Source organism: Vollenhovia emeryi, unplaced genomic scaffold (genome assembly GCF_000949405.1).
Source record: "Vollenhovia emeryi isolate VEMERY1.0 unplaced genomic scaffold, V.emery_V1.0 DF939131.1, whole genome shotgun sequence".
NCBI classification, from domain to species: Eukaryota; Metazoa; Arthropoda; class Insecta; order Hymenoptera; family Formicidae; genus Vollenhovia; species Vollenhovia emeryi.
This window is the reverse complement of record NW_011967235.1, coordinates 1,699,144-1,722,675: the sequence shown is the minus strand read 5'-3', so window position 1 is coordinate 1,722,675 and position 23,532 is coordinate 1,699,144. Positions and strand designations below refer to the sequence as shown.

The 23,532-nt window shown below is 35.9% G+C and overlaps 1 protein-coding gene across 7 annotated transcripts in view; it reads right to left on the bottom strand.

Annotated features, from left to right (window-relative positions):
* The window catches only part of LOC105568153 (glutamate receptor ionotropic, kainate 2-like), a 137,909-nt gene that overhangs the window by 101,153 nt on the left and 13,224 nt on the right, over window positions 1-23,532 (bottom strand). For all 7 annotated transcript variants that reach the window (XM_012023574.1, XM_012023576.1, XM_012023575.1 and 4 more), the window contains exon 3: window positions 1,914-2,075. In XM_012023574.1, coding sequence (XP_011878964.1) covers window positions 1,914-2,075 — 162 coding nt within the window. The remainder of the gene's footprint in view (window positions 1-1,913; window positions 2,076-23,532) is intronic.

The window sequence follows — 23,532 nt, the reverse complement described above, 5'->3', positions numbered from 1 at the left end:
GGTTAGGTCCATCCGGTTCCCCCTCCACAAGTGGTCCAGAACCGGCCTATATATCCTACTGAAATCGGATCTCATAAATGCACTTTTGCACGCTATGCAGGGTTATATGTGTAAAGGCATAGGTAGAAAAGTCCTTTCTAATACTGTATCCAAAACGTGAAAGCAGCCGCCTCAATTTTGTATGTATCGCTAACAATATTATATAATATTATAAGTGTGTGTGTGTTATTAGTGTAATTGTTATCTTTACATCGACTTTCGATGTAAGATTTCGATATGTACTGTAGAGGAGCGAAAAATTTTTCGAAAGATATAAATTTCGCATTGAGATATTGAAGTCATCCTTTTCATCGATCGTGCAAGATACACAATTTCACGTGTTATAAAGCATCCATTTCTGAGCCGCGTTATGATTTACGACATGGTGAACGAAAATAATGAGGGCAGCCTGTTGGCTATTTTCCTGCATCAATATTAGACGAAGGTATAGGGTGTTAATACTCACATGTATCCAATTATTATAGCGTTTGCACAACACACGTAACGTGTGCCGCTGCTTGGACAAACATAATCGTTGTAATAATATTTTGCGTTCAAAAAGAATAAACCAGGCTGCGATGTTAATAGAGTTAGAAAAATACGATAAAATATTCATGAAAAGAAAACGAAATAGCAAATTTACTCAATTGATTATAAGATTCTAAGGGTCGTGAAAGCAACCTGACTTGTAAGTTACTTAAAGCTACATTGTACAATTTTTATCAAAATAAAACAGAAGTTTCATTCCATACTGACGCAATTGCATTGTTCGAAATGAGCTCTGGTACATTTCATTTTTTCAGAGATAAGTGTTAAAAAGTATTTCAAGAGGGAAAGAGTGCATTCTTTTCAATATTGAACATTATAATGACGTTGTTTCGCGTCTCACAGATTTGATTTCTGTTCTTATAAAAATAAGAACTTCACGAGTTCTACGTGGAAAAAGAATCAGTTGTCGAAATCATATTGAGAAATTCCCACGAGACGTATCTCATGGAACAAAATTGATTTTGTCTCTTAAATTTTCTCGATACGTTGGGTAAGAGACAAGTAATATGTGCTACGAAGGGAGACAATGATCTTTACGGTGAGTATCCGATGGCGGCAGTCAAGACGGATAATAATGTGTATGCTACTTTAATAACGACGAGAAACGAGCAAGCCAGTTATTCTTGGCTGGTTTATATATGCCGTCAACACAATACATTTTGCTTACGGTAACGCCTTACGTCGTTACGTGTAGTGTCGACTAAAAGGACTCACAGAATATTCAAAATACCCCGGAGTATTCTCTGTTTAAGTACCACGATTTTGATCGATAAACCAAGCTCTTTGTCTCGACTTAACGTAGTGCTATGTCTCTTACAAACGTTTGTTTCGTGAAAAGGATCTAGACATCGCATAAACAATCAACATACTTTTTGTTAACAACCATGTTTGCTTTTTTGTAAATTGTTTGAAAAATATTATTCGGCAAAGACTCGATCAAAAACGCGCTGCGGTTGTATCCCCCGTATTTCCAACACTAAAATAAATTAATATTTTAGACTTATGTCAGAAGAACGGGCTATGTACCATTTAAACATTTTGCAGCTTTCTGCGTGGAAACTGTGCGAGTTTTCAGGAATAAATCATTTTTGACGTGTAGGAAACCGTGAGATTAACGAGCGTGAGATGTTTTTTAACTTCAGTGAAATTTCTTACAGACGTGCGCGATGCGGCATCGTTTCGTTACACCGGAGAATTTTCTGCGCCGCAAGTTTCAGTTCAAATTACTATTTCTTGCGCCGACGTAGATTACGGAAATGCAAATAAAACGATGATTATACCAAAAGTGAAACGTATACGCAATTTATCAAGCACAATACGCTTACCCTTCTTCGATGCGTGGAAGGAATCATCTTTCGACACGTACTGGATGTCGTACTCCAACGTGGTCTTTGGCAGTATAATTTTGTCCTTGTTGATCTTGTAGACGGCGTACTTGAAGGCCAGCTCCGTGCTGCTATCCTTTTGGTCATGAGTGAATATAGCACCTGGAAAGTAAGCACGACTATGATCGCGTTAATCCTTAAAGTGGAACACCATTCCGTTCCATAGTGATAATACTCTCAAACGATCAAAGTTCGTCCATCTATGCTAATAAACTGCAAGCTCCGAGCAAGGCTGAAATCTCGTATAACGGAGATCACGTATACAGATTTAATACTGTGAACGCGTTTATTCGACTTGTACACACATAAAGCATTTCGCTATGGTGCTGTCTTATATTATAATATTATAAATATTTTATTTGTGTCAATTGGTAAAAATTCAAGATAATATCTAGTTTTAAAACTCGAGCTTCTCGAACTTAATTAAAATGCTAAATCTATTCAGTTTTATCATAAACACAAGTGTCAAAATATAATCCAAAATTGATTCAATTATTTCGCAACAATGTAATTAATTGCTATGGACAATTTATTGTCAACTAAATGCTTTTCAATCGCTACTTTTTTTTAATTTGGCTATAACCACGCATTGTTAATTTTTATAATAGAAATTGATTTGAGGCTTTCGCGGTGTGTATGAATATTAGATTTGGCTTTCGGATTGGAACCGCGCAAATTTGCCATTTTATTCCAACGTTTCGTGAACATTTCAGTTCACTTCATCAGGGAGGATCGATACAGCGTCACGAAATGTGAAATGAAATGTTCACGAACCGTCGGAATAAAATGGCAAATTTGGGCGGTTTCAACCCGAAAGTCAAATCTAGAGATCGATTTAATTTGTATAGAACTCAATGTATAATATTGACCGCTGATTAATGATATTACAGGATCATATACACACAAACGGTTCGTAGAATAACACCATATCAAGCATATTATGCACATAACGTATATATGGTATACTATGTATCTCTAACATTCATTAGATAACATTATGTAATACGCTATGTAGTATATGTTGCATATATACGTTATATCTAAATACATGTCAAACAACCAAACAACATGATGGATATGGTATTAATATTTGTTGAGGCAAAGAACATATACTTTTGTTAATACATTGATAAAAAAATATCTTAATTAAAGAAATATTACTTTACTCAAGAAACTTATTTATTAGGTGGCGCCTAATAGCTTATTAACTTAAATTTAAAAAATAATAAACAAATTAAAACATGCATTTCTTTAATTTAAGTACTTATTAAATATCAAACGGTAGATAATTTTTAATTAAAAAACTTTACTTTAATTCTATAAAATGTTTACTAAGATATGTTTTGCAGCAAAGAAAATTGGATTTCTTATTTGACAAAACCAACGATTTTATTTAATAAATAGTATTCTCTATTTCATGAAATCTTTAGTTGAATGTAGAAACTGTAATGATTTAAATTTACTTAATAAAATACACAGATTTACTTGAAATTTGATACATTAATTAAAATGAGAATAAATATTTACTTCGGTAAAAAAATAATTTTAAGTAAATCTCTTTACTTAGTTTTAAAACATTTTTTATCAGTGTATTAATATGTTATATCAACGTATGACAGTATATAACGAAACATATTAAATTTTTATTTTTACGCTAAACATTAATTGTAAGATCGCCGCACAATATAGGTAACTGAGCAAAGTTTATCGTCGACGTGACATTGAATGCAAAAATGAAACCGTGTCGCGATTAAAAAGAACCTATGCCTACATTAAGAATCACTGTCGTTGGACAGTATGGCGGCGATGAACTGTTGAATGGAAGGTGCATTCTAATAACACGCATTCACCAAACTGACACTGATTACATAGCCGCCAGGCTATCAATAGCGCGTCAAAGGTCGCCTTTCTGCGAAATTTTTCGCAGATGTTCACGTTTGAAAGTGTCTTGCGAATATACTTCCAATTCATCGAACAACCGCGGGGAGTGACTCTAGACACACATCGTTCTCATTATTGGCAACTAGTTCGTTCTTTAAGGAAAGGAATATTTAAGGATGTTGCGCATTGAAGAGGATTAATCCTCTCCCTTTCGGTATTCAGACTCTCATCAGCAAAATGCCGCGGGTCGTTTACGAAAATTAAAGGGCGTCCTTTGGCGCGATAAAAAGCAGGACGCATTCCTGACCTAGCACTAGAGGCGATTTTACGGTTGAACGATGGTGTGTGATAGTTAAAAGATAACCAGCATTGCCGATTAGCATTTGGCTTGATGAATGGCCATTTTTGATGAAAGTCATCATCGCGGACCGACTAGCGCCGTATTGTCCGTTCGCGCTCGTGTAGAACGTTTAAAAAATTTAGCGTGATAATATTGTTTACAGTTTGGCTGATAATGAGGCGATATATCAATAATGCAAGATAAGACTAATTTACCAATGATGCATGCGTACCTATTATGTTTAATATGTGTAGATAACTTTGACAAAAGTACCTTTATGTTAATTACTACCCCGTGAAATTGAACATATAATTGTTCAAAACTTAATAAACGTTATTATTATAATTAAGTACTATATAAACAAAGCAGTATTATAATCAAACTATATAAAATTAGGATTCACGTTTTTTCTCAGGTCTTCAATGGTTTCTTTCTTCAAAAACTGAATTAGATGTATTAAAAATGAATTGGTTAATAATTTATGTTGCAAGATATAATATCTTGGACAATTATATGTCCATATAATGTTTAGCGTAAAAATAAAAGTTAAAAATTTAATATGTTTCATTATACACCCACAGAAAAAATTTCCGGATCCAATGCAATTACACTTCAATGTATCATAAAGTAGGATCGATAAAGCGCCAATCATATTTATTATAGAGAAAGGAATATTTTAATTTTAAATGAAAAATTCTAAAATCTAGAATCGTCTTTTGTCGAATATCGTGGTGCCAACTTGGTGCGTTGTAAGATGAAGGGAAAATTTATTCTAAACGCAAGAATATATAAACTTATATTTATATAAGTTACTCTTGTCTCAATATACCTGGTAAGTCAATCTTTTTTAATTAATTAATAATTCATTAAGCATTAACAAAAGTATATGTTCTTCGCCTCAATAAACATTAATCTCTGTTAATCTTTTTTTTTCATTAAATTATACGTTGGAAAAATGTTAAAATTAATTATTCTATCCGGAGTTAAAAGAGGAGACGTTAAAAGACGGTTTGTTCAATCGAGCAACAGGATGAATGGATACATCGTAAGCGGTAACGAGCTCTCTTAGTATTTACGTCTCGCCAAATCACCGGCCCACCACGTTCCCCGTTTTTCGCCAGGCCTTAACCCTTCCTGATGGTATTCTCTCAGTCCGACGCGCTCTTTTACTTTTCGTTCCGCGTCGTAACTAACTAATCCATTTATCTGTAACGGAGTTGATGCGTATTAGCCGCCTCCCATCCCTCATCCCGCAGTATTGTTCGCCACCAGTGTAGCTCTCCGCCATTCTTTTCTCCGTTTTCACTGTAACACGTTAAGCACTCTGATCCTCCCGGAAATGCCTGCGACGACTTCTTTTGGTATTTTCTTACGATCTCATCGACTACGGGCTGCACTCGACCATTAGCTGCGTTTAAATAAGGAATAGGTAATCCCTAAAATCCTCAGGTATGTTCGCTACGCTATTGTTTTTAGCAAACATACCTCGTAGCTTCTCCGACAAGCAACACTGTTCGCTTGTTTCAGTTAAAATACAAACGGGGAAAGCGATTATTATACATAATATTAGCTGATAATTCATGTTCCATTATTTAAGATATTAATTATTTATAAACAATACACAGTCACTCGAGTGCATGTTGAGAAAAATTGATTAAAAATACCATGACGACCTACATTCTCATTAAATTTGTAAAAATAAGTATATGTCGAAGGGAATATAAAATAAAAATTGTAGACACGAAAAATAAGAAAGACGATACATGTATGAAGATACACATATACGTGTGTGTGGTTTACGAGAAAAACGTATCTCTTGCGCTTGGAGGCACATAATTTCGAGCGAATTTCTCTGAATTATTTTAGTCTTAATTCTCAAAGCACCGTACTATTTCCCAAAGAATCTTGTAGCTATTTACTATCCGTAAATCCCTGGAAAGCATTTTTGAAAAACGGCCGGAGATTACCAGCAGGACAGCTTGGTGCTCAGCGAAACGCTTCGCGTCACCGTGATATTCAGGCTTCCGTGTATTGTTACGATGGGTACACCGGTACAAAAAAGTATCAGCTTGAATGCATTATGTATCATCAAAGCGCATTACGAGCTCCCGAGAGCGTCACATTAATAATTCGAATACTTTGAAGAAAGTATAACCCATTAAAGAAACGAAAGGGACATAACATTTATTATTTAGCAACAATAATCTGTTTACATGTTTATCTTTCTGTTTCGAGTTTACCGCTCGTTAGCATTGTTTGCGCTATAACTTCCGCTTGACGTTTGTAGATATTCATACATATATATCCAAGACCAATTTGCATGTAGATCTTGGTCAATCTCGTGGGATCTGTGGCAGAATTACGGAAAATCCGACGAGTTAATATTGCTAACTCCTCGTAAATCGTAACAGATTTCCATTAGCAAGCGCGAGTTGAATATATAAAGGTAAACCAGTACCTACATTCTCTGAGAAACGAAACGATACGAACCTTTTCTCGTAAATATTGATAATATATACGACGACACGACCAAACAATCTCTAGAGACCTGCGAGAACTGCAATTTTCCAGTATGGTTTTACACAAAAAAAAAGAAGATGCAGATCGTGTGTTTGAGAGCGGAAAGAAAGCGACTGATACATTACTTAATTGTTGTCTATTTGCAATCGTTTTACGACGCGCAAAATAGAATGTGCCATATCTAGTTTCTTTATAATGTATATTGTTATTTATTTATATAAATAATATATTTTATTTGCGTTAGCAACCGGTCGTCTGTCCAGCATAACGAATACGTTTACAGTTCTCGTCTTGATAGTCCACGTGTGGTTTTATCAACTTATTAGGCGGACACGACCAATCATTTCGTTTTGCGTTAGCAGGTGATCAGCGTTGCCAATTCATATTGCGGTAGTTCTGTGTTCTTTGATCTTCTCTTTTGAGTCTCATAGACCTCCAATATGATATTTCAGTAACAGCAACACTGCTAACGAAGAACTCGAAGGCCGGTCGTTATAACACCTTGTGATTACAAGTGTGTGTGAGATTAAAGGATGAACCGTGCAAAGATGAACAATTCTAGAAACTGTGGAACAAGAAATTTACTCGTGCCGTAGTTGCGCCCGCGTGTCTGAAAATACGATTTGACACAGCTCGCACTCGTGTTAAGGTTTCTCTCGCTGAACTTTAGCCGTAGAACTCTGATCAAACGCGTATCCTTAGGGATTACTCGATCGGACAAGTAATTAGTACAAAATCCAAACTCGAGAAGTTAAGAATTCCGCTGGAGAAGTCGATGAAACCAGAGTAGGGAAAGTGCGCAGAGTGGATTTCCAAAGTATCTCCATACATTTTATTTCTACGCGCGTGTCTGGCGGAGGAATCGACGCGAGCAATTAAGCACCGTCGGCCGATTACGAGCGTCAAAGTTAGCACGATTGCACGCCTATAGAAAGACAGCTCGAATGCGACAAAGTTGCACAATGCGAGCGGAAACGTGTCGCGATATGCAAAAACCCATCGTGTTTATTCTGGGTGAGTTGCGGCTAATAAAAACGACTCTCGGTCGGGTCGCTAGTTTAAATTCACTTTAAAACTCTGCCGCGCTGCACGCGTGGAAGAATAAAGCGGAATCGTACGGAAGAGCGCTTTTAAATGCCGCTGCGGAATGGTGCTCGATAATATGTCGGAGCACTCCGCCAACGCATAAAAAGTGATACTTTCTTGGCAATACCAATATTTCTTCTATTATGTGCGTTCGTCTCTCTCTTTCATTCTACGCGAATGAGTAACGTGTCCTTACGCTCGTTCGCTCACGCTTGTATCTCAGGTCGTAAAGCATTGCGTGAAAAGCGCGGCAATATCGACTGCGATACCGGTGGGTGTTTCTAAATTCTCTAGAGTTTTCGTGTAGACGGCAATATGCGACCATAAGATTCAATATTGCTGGCGCTTTGTATAATGAAAGTAACTTATGCTTGCAGCTTATGAACGTTTGGCATTATACGTTGTTCATCATATTTCTATTAAGAAAGGAAATACTCTGTTATTTTAAGGAAGATTGTATTACTTTTTATCCGTGATTACCTTAATTTTATTACTTATTATTCCTTTGGTTAAAGAAACAATGATGAAATATGGGACATAAATAGTAAGTTTACACAATAGGATCCTTGCTACGATATTCAGCTTGTTACTCCTTTTACTCACTTTATACTCGTCTCGATAAGCAGCTGCTCGGTTCACTCGGCTACTTTTATCAGTTGGTCATGGATAAAACTTTGCTGTTTTACTTCATAATACAATAAATTCAATCTCTCTTCTCGTACCCGTTTGCTCACGCGACCGTTTCCCTAAGAATAGTATTATTCCCCAAAATATAGAAGATTCCTTCTTGCAATAAAATAGAACAATACCTTTACGTGTCATGAAAATTATAACAGTAAAAATTGTCTAAGTTTAAAGAGACAAGATTGGACAGAAGAACATAATAATATTGCGTTTGTATTAAAAGAAAGAGGGAATGTTTTAGTATCTCAAACATTTTGAAACAGAGAGGCGTGAAAAGTATGATAACGTACACAAGTACAAAAGCATATAATAATTTAATATTCTGACATTACACGTAACGTCTCTCTGTATTCAAAGATTGTCCTCGACCGCGGGGATATAATATTCTTAGCCGCAACCTCGGCTTCATCAGCATCGCGAGTTTCAATTTCGATTGCTCTACGTTTATTGTCCTTCCATGCCTGAGAGGAAAGAGAGACAGCTTTCGCCGCCGTCGGGTATCCTCTCTGGACGAGACTCGAATTTCATCGGGCGAAACGACCCTCCCATTCAGATAAGACTAAGGCGTTGAACGAAGACGGCGGAGGGAAGGAGTTGGAATAAGACAGCGGCTGATGAAGAGAGGATTTACAAAAAAAAAAGAGGCGCGAGAAACGATGCCGCGATCTTTTCAAGCATTTTAAAAATCACTCTTTGCGAGCGCGTCACTCTCTTCTGAAACAGGAATGCAAAAACTTCGGCGAAGAAGTCAGATCGAGAAACGATTCGCAGTAGATACGGGAGACAGAGTGCGACGCGGAAGTAGCGAAAGGGGGATGACGAGATAAGAAGATGAGCACAGATCAGGGGCATAGTCCTCGAAAAGTGGGGTGAAACTTTTTTTCTCGGAACTTTTCCATTTGACCGACGGATTATGCAAGTTGCGAGAACTCTTTCGGGAACTTGGGCAAATCGGAATTGATGAGTAAAGCAAGAAACTTCGAGGGATTTAATAATTAATAATAATAATTATATAATAACGCAACAGACCAGCTGTCGACAAAGTGAGAAGAAATGATCGAACGAGATTCTTCATTGTAATGGCTATCGTTATTTATGCAGTTAAAGAACAATATATAATTTATAAATCGCATATTTCCATGAATTTTACGTACTGTCATAAAAATACATTAATGCTAACAGGCAATTAATTTTACAGGCACTAACGCGTAAATTAACAGTACATTTCATATTTTTAAAATATTTTTATATAATATACATAAATGTGTATTATATAAAATATTAGATGCTACGATAAATTTGAAAACACATCGAGAAACAGCTTATACCGTCAAAATCGCTTTCGGACGAATTATGTAACCTTAATTTGATCCGATCGAAACCGTAACGGGGTGAGTTACTGCCAAGTGGTTTCTGGGGCGGATTTCCTCTGCCGTTGCGCAAGTCGATACGCCTAGTTTGCGACCGAGATCGCGGTTTATCCAGGAGCCACTACGGCTTGAAACCGTAACCATTAACGACACATCTCCGAGAGACACCTGCATACGACGTTAATAATCGGTACATTTTTTTCTGAATTAAGACGTTAAGCGATAAAGAGTAAATACGATCTGCATGTATAAAATTATATTTCAAAAGTTAGATTTAGCACTGGATGCCGAGTTTTATCCGCTTTAATCGGTTTCGATCTAGGTACTAACAAGCTGTGCATAATATGCATGTCATTTAGAAACGAGGTATTAAGCTAATACGTTCCATTAGCGAATCCTCCAATCGGGAAATTATCTTCGACATAATAAAAAAAAAGTCGGCAACGACGAAATAACCGAGTTTATGGAACAGTATCTATTAATGGTGTCATCGCGTGTTCATTAATTACTTATCCCAGCGTGAAAGCCGATTAAAACTACGTTGGTGTTGATAGATGGGGATTTACTGTGCGGTACACACTCGAGGCACCGTCTCTAATTCTCCACTAACGAGTTATTAAACTAATGTCTCTCATTAGCAGAAACCCACCCCCGATTCCGGAAGAACGTGGCAGGGGCACCTTACATACTGATGCGCGCACGGGGGTCGCACATAGCCGCCGGTGTATACGTGCTACACGAAATTGGTCTCGTTAGTATGCCGCGCAGTTTCGAGTCAAAGTGCGTTTGCAGCAGCAGCCACTCCGTCACGCACACGAGAAAATCGGGTGTGAGCGAATTTAACAACGCTGCCGCGCCATTAAATGCACGATCTGTTTTTGTGACGCACGAGTTTATTGTTAATAGAACGAGCCTGGAAATCTCTCCACAGCTTCGATCATTTCTATAATAAATCGCAAATTGCAATCTAAATGAAACCTGAGGTGCAGTCATTTTTATAAAATATAGCGAGAAAAATATGATCCGATATTTATTCGATCCAGAGGCGAAAGTCTGTGTTATACAAATGCTCAAAAGATAAGCGTAGTATTGTATGTACTTGTACTCTCTAAAAGTCAATCAGTGCATTATCACTGAAAACAGTTATAAATATAGCACTGAATTATTCAGTGCTATACTAAAAGTGCTACACTAATAATTCAGTGCTATATTTATAACTGTGAATCAGTGAATCTTCACTGTTTTCGGTGGTAATCCACTGATTGACTTTTAGAGAGTAGTATTTAAATATATTAAAAAGGCCAGTGCTCCAAGAGCTGCTTTTCGAAGAAATATGACTTTGGAGCAGACACCCACAGAAAAAATTTCCGGATCCAATGCAATTACACTTCAATGTATCATAAAATAGGATCGATATAGCGCCTATCATATTTATTATAGAGAAAGGAATATTTCAATCTTAAATGAAAAATTCTAATATCTAGAAAAAAATGATAGTTTGTATCGCCTTTTGTCGAATATCGTGGTACCAACTTCGTGCGTTGTAAGACGGAGGGAAAATTTATTCTAAACGCAAGAATATATAAACTTACATTTATATAAGTAACTCTTGTCTCAATACAGTAAGTCAATCTTTTTTAATTCGATAGAGGAGAATAAGAATTATTAATTTTATTTTGATATTTTCTTATTTTTATACTAAATGAGGTTGTGAGAATTATAAATGCGTCACGAATATTTTTTGTCTCAGTAACAGAAATTCTTTTTGAGGGTGCGTTGAGGATACGTCTGACCGCAACTCATAAGCTGATTAGAGATCATTGAGAATATGACGCAGAGCATTCAAAAACAAAAAGCAACAAAGAAATTGCGCATACGTCGTATTTAATGACGACCTGTACGACTTAGAATTTCGGCGCGGGATATTAATCCATCCTAGTAGCTATACGCAGAATATTTGTTTCGTCACAGAGGGAATTTGCGAAAAGTCACTTTCGTTTAAAAAGAATGTCTTACACGCAACTATGAAAATATGTGATTGAGCATAACACACTCGAGAGTTTGTGGGCTTACAGGCTCGATAGGCTGAATTTAGGAGTAGAATTTAATGCTCGCTCGAATAGAATGCGGAACGCAAAAGAAACGTTGACCAGATGTAGTTATCCGCGAATTATGCTGTTGGTGGTCGTGTCTGACGGTTTACTCGCGGTGGAGCTTCCGCATGGGCTTGCGGTAATCCGCAGAACCACACTTTGAGAGGCGCTGTTCCACTAATGCAATTTCTGGCGCGATCGATTAGACTACACGCAAAGACCTCGTGGAACATACCAAACTTATCGAACATTTACGCAAATTAGAATAGATCCCGATCAGCGTGAAAGGATCTCAGTGACATAACTTTTCCGTCGATTATACTCCGATTTAGCTGTGAAAACCGTAAGAATTTTGCCGCATAGAAAACAACAATAATATTAGTCTTAACATTGTTTAATGTTAAGAATAAGAACGTTTAAATAACTCAATTTCAAATAATTTATAAAGAAGATAGAACTATTAGAAAATGTGCTATTCCGATTTGTTTAAAATTCACTAATTGTAAGATACCCTTACTTCACATTTATTGGTAGACATTTCATGCTAAAAACATTATTTTATAAATATTCAAAACCTCTAAACACGACTCGATTTTAATTAAAAATATTAATAACTGTTATATTTAATTAATAATTAGGTCATTATTAAAACTTATTATTTTGTTTGTACTGTAACGGTTAGAATTAGCGTGTTCTAGTTTGATGGCGCCAATACATAGGAGTTATAGCTGTATGAAAAGCGAGAACTTAGTTTGTGATCGGAGCTATTAGATAACAAAGGGAGCTTAAACGACTGCTATAGCTACTTGGAAATAGAACATTCAATAGAATAGTCACAGTCCCTTTCTCGTAAATTATATCGTAGCGTTTTACAGCGATAAGAAACCGTAATGCAGTTTAAACGTTCTATCTTATCGCGATATATGTTTAGAATAATATTGGAATAATAATATTGCAGCATTTGTAAGACGATTTCCAATAGTATGCCAATAACCGCGACGGTGTATCTTCGAATTCTATCGACAGTCTCTCGGCTGCTCGTCAAACAAGCTCGAGGTCTTCCGGCGAGTGTTATTCCGAAACCTGAGTCCACGTCGAGATTGAGAGAATCCTCATGCTTTCCATGAATACGGAATCAGGGTTTTGTAAGTTCCAATCTGTTGTATCCAGCGCGAGCGAGCTCCTAAAAGAAACTCCTTGCGAGGATACTTTGTGGCGTGGCTAAATAAATCGAATCTGAGGAACGTTGAGACTCGAGCGGCCCATGTTGATAAGTCAAAAGTAAGAACATTCTCGTAACAAATATACAAAAATATAAACTTTCCTCGGAAAAGAATATCTAGATATACAGGTATACACTAAAAAAATTTTTCGCTACCATAGTTCATCATGATTTGCTAAAAATATTTTGCTGCCATAACTATAAGTTTCTAAACTACAGCAAACGGTTTGCTATCGCACCTGATACAACAATAAGCACAGTAGCAAAATATTACTTATCACAACGAAATATTAGCTGTCCATATTTTACAACTGTTACCACATGCAGTTTTCAGCTACGGCAGCTACGTGTTTTTCCCGTGTAGTATAACAGCACTAATCATTACGTATCATCCGGAATGTAATTTTTTTGCCAATTTTAAAGATCTTTACTGTGTCCGTAAGTTAAACAAAATTGTCATTTTCGCGAAATTTAAGCGAGAAAATGGACCTTAGAAACATTTCGGTTTAACAGAGAATTAGGATAAAAAGAAGAACGGAAGGAAGTCCGAGTGTCGGCGAGTTAATTTAGTGAAATGCGGGAAAAGTCGATCACCGATTTAATGAAGGGGGAGAAAGCTAGGTATTTGAATTAATGGTCGACAATCGGCGTTCCCGTTACGAGGTCTTCACGATGACAACCGATTGCCGTAATTCATTTATGGGGAGACCACCTTCCTCCTTTCATATCACATAAAACGGTAATCCCTCCAAGAACGGAATTATAATCGATTTCTCGTTCTTCGACATCAGACTTCTTCGAGAAAAATAATTATGCATATCAGACGCCATTAAAGTACACGCATTATTAAAATCGATCGTTAAAAATACATTTATCATTATTTAAATTATTTACTGTATTTCGCTGAAAATTAAACAGTTTAATCAATAAGTTTCCAGCAAACGATCATTTTTGTATCGTAATAAATTATCTTCATTGTCAAAGCCAACATAATCACGAAAAAAGTAGGGAACGCATTCATAATAATCTCAAGTAAATTCTTATCCGTATATTAGCATTTCCAATATCCCTTTCCAAGGGGACTGAGAAAGGATATTAATCGATCATATATGAAAAGAATAATGTCGGGCTGCGCAGTATCCTAGCGCGAAAGATCAGACTTTCATGAAAGTTAATAAATATCTCGCCTTGCACGCTTGTGTGTCTTATACCTTTTTTAACTCATAAGTCTCATGGCTTTGATCGATTATCAATAACACCATCATCATAAACGTAATTTTTTAATATTCTCTAATTAACTCGAAACAAGTTCGTAATAAAAGAAAGAGATGATCGCGAGAGCCATGAATTATTAAATGCATGTGAACTTCATAAACAATGATTATTCATAAATTCAAAGGTAGCTAAATGCGATGTTAATTAAAACTTATAGATTTGTCATTTCGGTAGACAATTTGCGAAACAAAACACTCGATGAATAATTCTGCAGTTTGAATCGCGACTCAGAAACTATTGTCGACGGCATCGAACGCATCGCGCCGGCAAACTAACGTGGCGGACACACTTTCGAACTGGAAGGACAAATGTAGTGTTGAATAATGCAATATGCGCCTGGTACCGGATTAATGTGGTCGGTCTCGCGCGCAAGTGCAAACTTCATCGATGCACGATGTGTACGAAGTAATCCTGGATGATAATAACGTCTTCGGACCGTTTTAACATTTTGGAAGGGAGCAAACAGCATTTGAGGTACGCCAATAAAATTGATTTACTGGCTGCAATGTATATACGAATGTATGTCAAGAAGATGGAATTTAACAATTAGTCATACGAATCCTCAGTTTTATCACAGTTATATCAAATTAAAACATTAAAACGGTACAGTTTACTACACGGAGAGAATTTTCTTTTAAAATTTATCCTGAAATTCATGTAGTTGTGGGACGTGGCATTTTCAAGAACTTTATGAGAGTTTTTTTTAATTTTACCATACATTAAAAAAAATTTCGAGACATATTTTACACAAATATTCTTGATGATAATAACGTTGATAGATAGAAAGTGAATAAGACGGAACGGTATCGCGAAGACTGAAGGATCATCGTAATGTCGCGTAAAATTGCTTGGAGATATGCACTTTTGCTGCACGTCGTCCATTCAGGAGAATTTTACAAAGATATACGTGTCATATTCACGACAATGAAAGTCATTTCGAGAAAAACGTCAAATTTTATACCTACGTGATATACGTTCTCGTCTAGCAAAAATATAACTCGTAGCACCGAAGACAATAGAAAAGTTTCCGAAAGTGGGGAGCAAAATTTCGAATATTGTTTACGTTATTAATTTGCATTAATTTCGCACAGTGTGTGTGATTTCGTTTAGCGATGCATAAATAGTCTTGTCGACATTGTTATCTTCTTGATGCGGTAGTTATCTCAAACAACAGTGGAAACAATTCCATATTAATGGATTCATCTACATGGAAATAATGGACGTTTATTTGATATTATCAGTGTACTTGAGTGTTCTCATGCGTTAGTTGTATGCCGAAGAATTAATATCGTCATTTAGTCGCATTTATCTCAAACCACTTTGTCCTATTAAAAGCAGATGTAATTTAAAAAAAATTACTATTACAAAGTGTTAAACAATAATGCTAAAAAATAAAACGAAAAACTCATCATTTGGTAATAAAGAAAGAAAAGAATATAAAGTAAAAGGTAGCAGATCAGCAATGCAATTTCATCTATAATGATAACCCAACTCGAGGGACATTCGTAAGTCAATGCTCGAACTTGGCGATTGGAACAGTTCCAACAGTATCTACCAAGAACGATATGTCTCTATTCCTCGGAAAATATTTACTATTTCCTACTATTCTTTTAAACGTGAATCCGTTGGGATCCACGTACGGACAGCGTGCAGTTTGAGGTTGCCATACATCGTCACGCTTACGTCGCATTGTTTGAATTGTCACGTATATCTTTCGAGCAAATAAATATTCGTATTTTTTATTACAATGCTCCACTGTTATCTATATGATTCGTCTTAAAAATGCTTGATTTGAACTTTGCAGGACTGTCAAAATCTTTCCAGAACAAAGAAATAAAAAATACATTATTGATATTTTTCTATTTATTTTGACATCGAAATTCTGAAAGGTCCATTTAAAATATTGCTATTTATTCAATATTTTAAGAGCAACAACTCTACTGTCAGAGAAAGATTGCAACTGGCGCAGACGCACGATTACTTATTGATTGGAGAGACAAGAAAGATGAGTATTGTCCTCCAAATGGAAATGTCGACTGATGCTTTTTCCTGTTTCAAGCCATCTGTATATCGCGTAGAACGCAAATGGGAAAGAAAGAAAGTTAAAAAGAGGCATTAAGAAAATTGTCTGTTTTCAAGGATTTGCCTCACTCCCAATTCCGTTCTCGATCTATAAGTAACTCATACTGTTATACTTTTTCGAAGAAAGTTTCAGCTTCTATCCTGTTCAAGTCCATTTGCGTTTCTTAAGTTTTGCGAATATATACATAGATGCTTGTAATATAAAATTACACCGTTCGCAAGAACAAAGTGATATTAGAAATAAATAAACATCATTTTCTTAGCGGATGTTTCTTCAGAGTGGCTACTTCAAAGTGTGAATACGAGGTATTTAGTCTACGCGAAGCGTTAGTTGGAAATCTGACGGGTTCAGGGGTAGTTGGCTGAAGCCCCGGGTGTAATCGCATTATGACCCTCGTGTATAGCTCTCATTACATCCCCGACAGTACTCCATCATTACCCCCTCCAGTTTATTACAGCGTAGACGAATGAGTAAAACGAGCTTTATAGTCAAACTAGCTCCCTAAATGCGGTCAGTACAGCATGCTGCTAAACGTTTTGATAAAACCCACTTCCTGCGTGACATTTAGTTTCTGTTTCTCACGCTATTACACCGCAATTACATATCGTGTACATAATAATGTTATTGCAATATATATACGCTTAATGACAAACAATTTGCAGAGCGCTAAATTGATTGTTACGTAAAATGTATTTAAATTAATTTTTCTTCGCAAAATCCTTTTCGAATAAACGTATATCTCGATATACGTAGGCGTGTAAATATATTACATTTTTTTGTGAAAAAATTTAATTTTACCAATTTCCCACTGACGTACCCTCAACTAAATTTTCGAAAACAAATTTGAAATTCTCTCACACGTAAAACGGTGAAGCACCCGTCAATGCATGCATGCAGCTTTTTTCTATCTGGAAGGATAACGTTTGGATACGCTAGGAAAAATACTATGGTCGATCCGACTAAGCCGACAGGTTGTATTTTAGATAGAATTCCAGTCGCGTGTGGTTCCTATTGCAATGCAATTGCAACTTCGTTACGTCGCGAATACTGATAAAGGTAAAAACATCTAAACGTATGAAACAGCAGTTTTTCTAAGCAAGCTTTTATCGTACTAGAGCATGGCATTGCGTACGCTATGCGTGCGCTATTTAATAGAAGATAGTCGAGAAGCTAAGCGATCACATGATTGTTGAAAATTCGGCGACTTTTTCTTATTTTATCACACATGTAATTATCAATGTGAAGGAAAATAAAGTAACATGCCCACCCGCTCTCGCTCTCTCTCTCTCAACTAATAGATATTAACAGTTTTTCCCGTCTATTTTATTTTTACGTTTTAATTTATTCTTATTTCACGTAAATACATTCAACGTACATAAATATTTCGTTTTTTTATTATCCATCGTTCAAAAGATAAACACCACGATGAAATTTAAATACAAGTTTTATAAAAAATATTAATACTTAATATTAGTTGCAATTTTATTTATTTCTTTCGCTTCATTTATCGTTACTCGTCTCAGTAATAAATTCGAAAATTAAATCATTTATATTTTATAACATGTCATACAACATCGTACTACTAGAAATTGCCCAAGTTATTATTAACGTGCTATATCATCATGGTGTTTATCACTGAAAAATATACGATGTTCTTTGCGTATTCGGAAAATCTTATATAATATTAAACACTAATTAATTACGTCTAATTAATTACGTCTATTTTTCACACGATCTTTGTGTGTGCGTGCGAACATGTATAAAAATGGAATAACTATACATTTTCCAATATTAATTCAATAATTTATTCTAATCCTTTCTAATCCGTCCATTTTCAAGTAACGGATTTATGAAAATTTAGGTCTATTTTGCAAAACTGCACGTTCTTAAATTCCAACGTGCATTGTATGTACATAATGTAGATCTAATGCGACTTTTATATATTGCAGATCCATTACGTTAATTTAAAACAAAAGGTAATTTGTCACTCACCGATACGATGCACACAAGCGGAGTTGTAGTCTACGTCGTAACTGCGTTGAACTGGAAAACACAAATATGCGATTATTATAGAATGATTAATTAGAATCGAAATTATTGTAAAACTATTTGTTTTTTTAAATATTTTCTTTAAATAAATATTTAATAAAATAATTATAGAGTATTCGATAAAGTTTTTCTTTTAAATATAAACTTACAGAATTTCAACGCATGTTTCTATTTTTTAACTCTTATTCGAGCCATTTGAATAAATAAAACAAACAGGAAGCAGATGTTAAATTTTGCAAGTAGTAAATAATGCATAAGATATATAACACTTACCTTATAGTTTCTCCGCCGTTGCCAGATGCCTCCTAAGCCTCCTCCTCATCCTCTCAGATTTTCTTGTTGCACTTACACAATATTCACTCGCGAAAATAATTACGATCGCGCGAAATTTTGCGTAGCACTCTCGTACGCGACGTGAAATACCGCGAAGCGCACAATGTGTTATTAACATATGCCGTACGACTTTTCGTCACGCAAATTATTTAAACATCAGAATCCAAACATCTGCGATAAAGAAGTAGTTATTACGTAGTTGGCAACGAAACGATATTTTATAAGTCTTATTGTCAACCAATCGAATCCGTACGTGAAATGAATTACGCGAGCGAAGCGTCTACTGCGATAAATAGTCGTTAGTAATTGTAAAACAATTAACTGAGATAATTTTCGACCATATTTCGAGATACAGGCAACTTTCTCTACTTCCGGCATGTTCGAGCAGGGAAGTATGACAGAATAAATTACAGCAAACAACTTAAACACCATAGCCGTGCATTAACAAAATGAAAAACAGATTACACCGAAATCGACAGAAAATTCAAAATGTGATGCATAAACGAGATGTAATCACGTCAAAATACCGCGGTTTACATTTATATTTGATATGAGTTTATCTCGCGAAATATCTGCGTTGAACAAAAACCCGTCGCCTTAACGTGCAAATCGTTTCTCGTTACAAATTAGAGAAACTTAATAATTAATAGATGAATGTTACTCGTTACCGATAAACACGCATAATGAATAGTGTGTTATCCCCGTATTAGTCGCGATCGCGTCTCGAAAACTGATAACGCAAAAGTAATACGACGCACGGAGCGACTCTCGATGCTACCTGCCGGCCCGAAGTTCGGCGAGCGAATGATACCGCGGCGACCTTCACGAACACAATGGTATGCGGTACGTCACACGATACGTCACGCGTGAAGTAAACAAGTAGCGAACGTTGAGTTCGTTGTCCCGCTTACGAAATTGAAAATTCTATACCTAATATTTCGCATTACTTTGTTCTGTAACTGTTACTACGTTTTGCCGAACATTTTGTGGACTCATTAGTATTGCTTAAAATAACGATTGACTCCGCTCACTCGAGAAAATGTTTTGAAAAAAGAATTATTACTTAAATGTTAATTACTGAGACGTTTCGCCTGAATTTAGTTGGCGTGTACAAATATATGTTATTTAATCGCAAATCTTAATTTACTGATGATATGTCAATCTACGAGCGAATTATCTAATTCTTTGCTTTAGTAATAACATAAATTGGTTGATATTAAATATTTTATATAAAAAGAACTAGCATTACGCGAAGATGGCTAAATGCTAAAATATTATTGTATAATAGAAAAATTATAAGTTATAAATCTCGACCAGTTAAATGTGAGATCATGTTTTTATAAATTAAAAAAAAGTCTTACTAATTTTGATTTACTTTAATTTATATATTAATATACACTATCATCAAGTAAATAGCGTAATACGTTTTCGTACGATAACTCATTATTAACTGTGCAGAGAATGATGATCCAATGTGATTTAGGCAATCTAGATATTCTTGCGGAATATTGGCTATATATGGACATATATAAGATATCCACAACACTAATGGCCCTAATCCATCAGTCAGACTATCACCATGTGATGTTATGATCGACGGGGGATCAGTGGTATCTGGCATGGCATCTTAACTACCCTACTCATGTCAAGATAATGGAGGGTTAAGAATACACAAGGGAACTGATCCGATCCATTTTTATTCGATAGATCAAGAAAACCTCACGAAGTGAAACAGTCACAGCACAAATTTACACATTCAGCCGATGTGAAATATGGTTTGATATCGTTAAGATCATCATCGCCAGACGTTTCCACGAGTCAAATATTTTATTATTGACTTTCCGGTTGCGACGAACCTCGTTACAGAAAGGATATTACTTCAGTTCGCTGAACTATTTTTCCGCCAAGAAGAATTCATTTGTTTGCGTATCTCGACCAAACTTGAAAAAATCTATGAGAAAAGTTTGCGACTTTACACGAATATATAGAAGCTTATAACAGCTACCTGGCTACTTACTGGAATATTTATCGTGCAGAAATTCAAGGATGAAAAAATTATAGGGGCATATGTAGGTGAAAAGTATTAATGTTATTTACTTCTCTTCCATAATTGTAGAAATGTAAAATTAGGAAAAGCATTTACACAAAGAAAAACTATTATAACATAACGTAACGTTATTCTCTTTAATTTTATGTTTGGGCAATTATAAGAAAACTTGCAGATAATTAAGATTAAAAATAATGAAATATAAAGATTGGTAAAAAAAATATTTCAAGGCTGACCGAATTACATATAAAACGTTTATCAATTCCTGTTCTAGCATTGCTACTATCTCTGAATTCTAAAATCGTTCCAGATATGCATGCGCTATTGATTCGATTTATTCCTGACCCGATTATGTTCTGAAAAACGGGTTTCGGCAAATTCTTCTTTTGGTGTACTCTGGCGCATCGACAAATATTTCGTTTGGCTGGTACCTTGGGGAGACCGCGTGCAATTCCCGGATTTTTCAGGAGTGCATTCGCAAGTTATCTTGCAATCCACTTACATATGAGTTGTCTATCTTTTTCCACAATTTATATCATTAACATTGCATTTTTTTATACCAGCGGTATATATATATTTTTTTTCATTTAATCGCTTTGCAGATTTTGATTAACTTGCACAATGGCGCACTTTATGCAATTATACAAATGTACTCTTGAAACAAGAAAGTAAATAAAAAAATTTTACTCGGTTTTTAATTAATATCTTTTTCAAAATCCAATAATTATTCATTAATGACCGATTAAAATATTTTGTCCAAATATTTTTACAAACAAGTACACTATTCCATATAAACTGAGACTGATTGAAAAAGTCATGACTCGAAAAATGTATCTATCTATCTACCTGATCCATCTATCTACGTAGTCTAACCTATGACGTGTGCTATGGACCCGTTCGCGTGTGAAAATGTTATATAAAACCCGAGAGAATCTGGGCGTGCGACAAATTTAGCGTATCTTTATCGATTCCTCTACCTGTTTACGGAAATGTCTGGCATCGTCAGCAACGTTACTTTCTCGCGACAGTCTATTTTCCTTATCTAGGTAGAGCAGAGAAATAGAACATTATAGCGTCCGATAGAAAGATAAAAGTCCAATAGTTAAAAATATTATATAATATTGTAAAATGACACAGAAAAAAATCCAATATTTCTTCTCAACAATAAGAGTATGAAACATGATCAATGATGAACTTGCCATCGTTATCGATTCGAAGAACAATGCGCAAAAACGGATTTCCTTCAAATTCTCTCGGTTACTAAAGGAGAGACTCCGGCAGTGACTATCCGGAAATCATGCAATCATCTTGCAATTGAATTCAAATGCCTGGAATGAAGTTTATTCAGAAAAAAAAATACGAACGAAAACTTACTTGATTACGGCACGTTCTCAGTCGGAAACTTACAAATATCACCGACTTTCCGAAGATTAATTTTTCCTTAATGGCAATTCGCAAATCGGTTGAGATGAACCGGCATTATTGCAGCTGCAGAGCGCATCGATATATTATCGACGTTTGCAAATACAATGGGCATAATTGTTTCAGAACGAAATTTTAAGAGCTGAGAGTAATTTTATGAAAAAGCGAAAAAACGTTCTCGTTTCGCTAGATACGAATGTAAATATGCCTAACAAACTTAAATCAGCGTAGCACATCTGCGTTCTGATTACACCGGGGTTCTGATGTCCCTTTCACATCGAAACGCGGGTCTGCGCATTCATCGTCTATCCTTAACTAAATACTGACAGAGTACTTAGGTCCCTATTTGAAATAAGGACGTATTCATATTTGCCAGTCCTAACACATACGTACACGACGAAAAAGGGAGACGGCCGAGGAGGGCGCGAGGAAAACGGATGAATCAGTGAGAGAGCAAATACTTATGAGTTATGACTGTCTCGGAAGTTTGCAGCCAGTCGTCGCGATTCGGATCGGACGTTTCAATCTCGGGAGTTTAAGAAGCTGTGGAGCAGAAAGTAGTACGGAGGCCAGGAGTGGAGGAAGGAATTGAGAGGTGATCGAGGCTACGTGGGGAAAATCCCAGGGAAACTACATGAGCAAGGAGGACCGGGGAATCCCCGTTTTCCGAACTATCGTGAAATTATTAAGAGCATTCCTCTGTTTACGACGCCCTACTGCCGTCCGACAACCGTTTTCGGTACTATCCCAGAATGGACGACTCGTTGCGACTCTCTCACGATTTTCTCTCTCTCTCTCTCTCTCTCTCTCTCTCTCTCTCTCTCTCTCCCCCCCTCTCTCTCTTTCTCTGAGCGACTTCCGTGATTTTTCCGATCCTTCCAGCGTGCACTTTGATCAACAAATTACCTCGCGAATATAAATGCGATACATTCACATGTAACGTTTTAATTAAATTCCGTGTTATTTAGTTTAATAAATCAAATGTTTAAAAATTGAAAATAATAGTGAGTTGTAATTCCTCAGTTTTAACGAGATTATAACATTTCTGTGACACATTAATTTTTCATAACAAACACAAGTGCAACAATAAATTGAAACACGCAGTTTGCTCAGAAAATTTTTAACTGTATATTGAATATACGTGTAATTTAGTA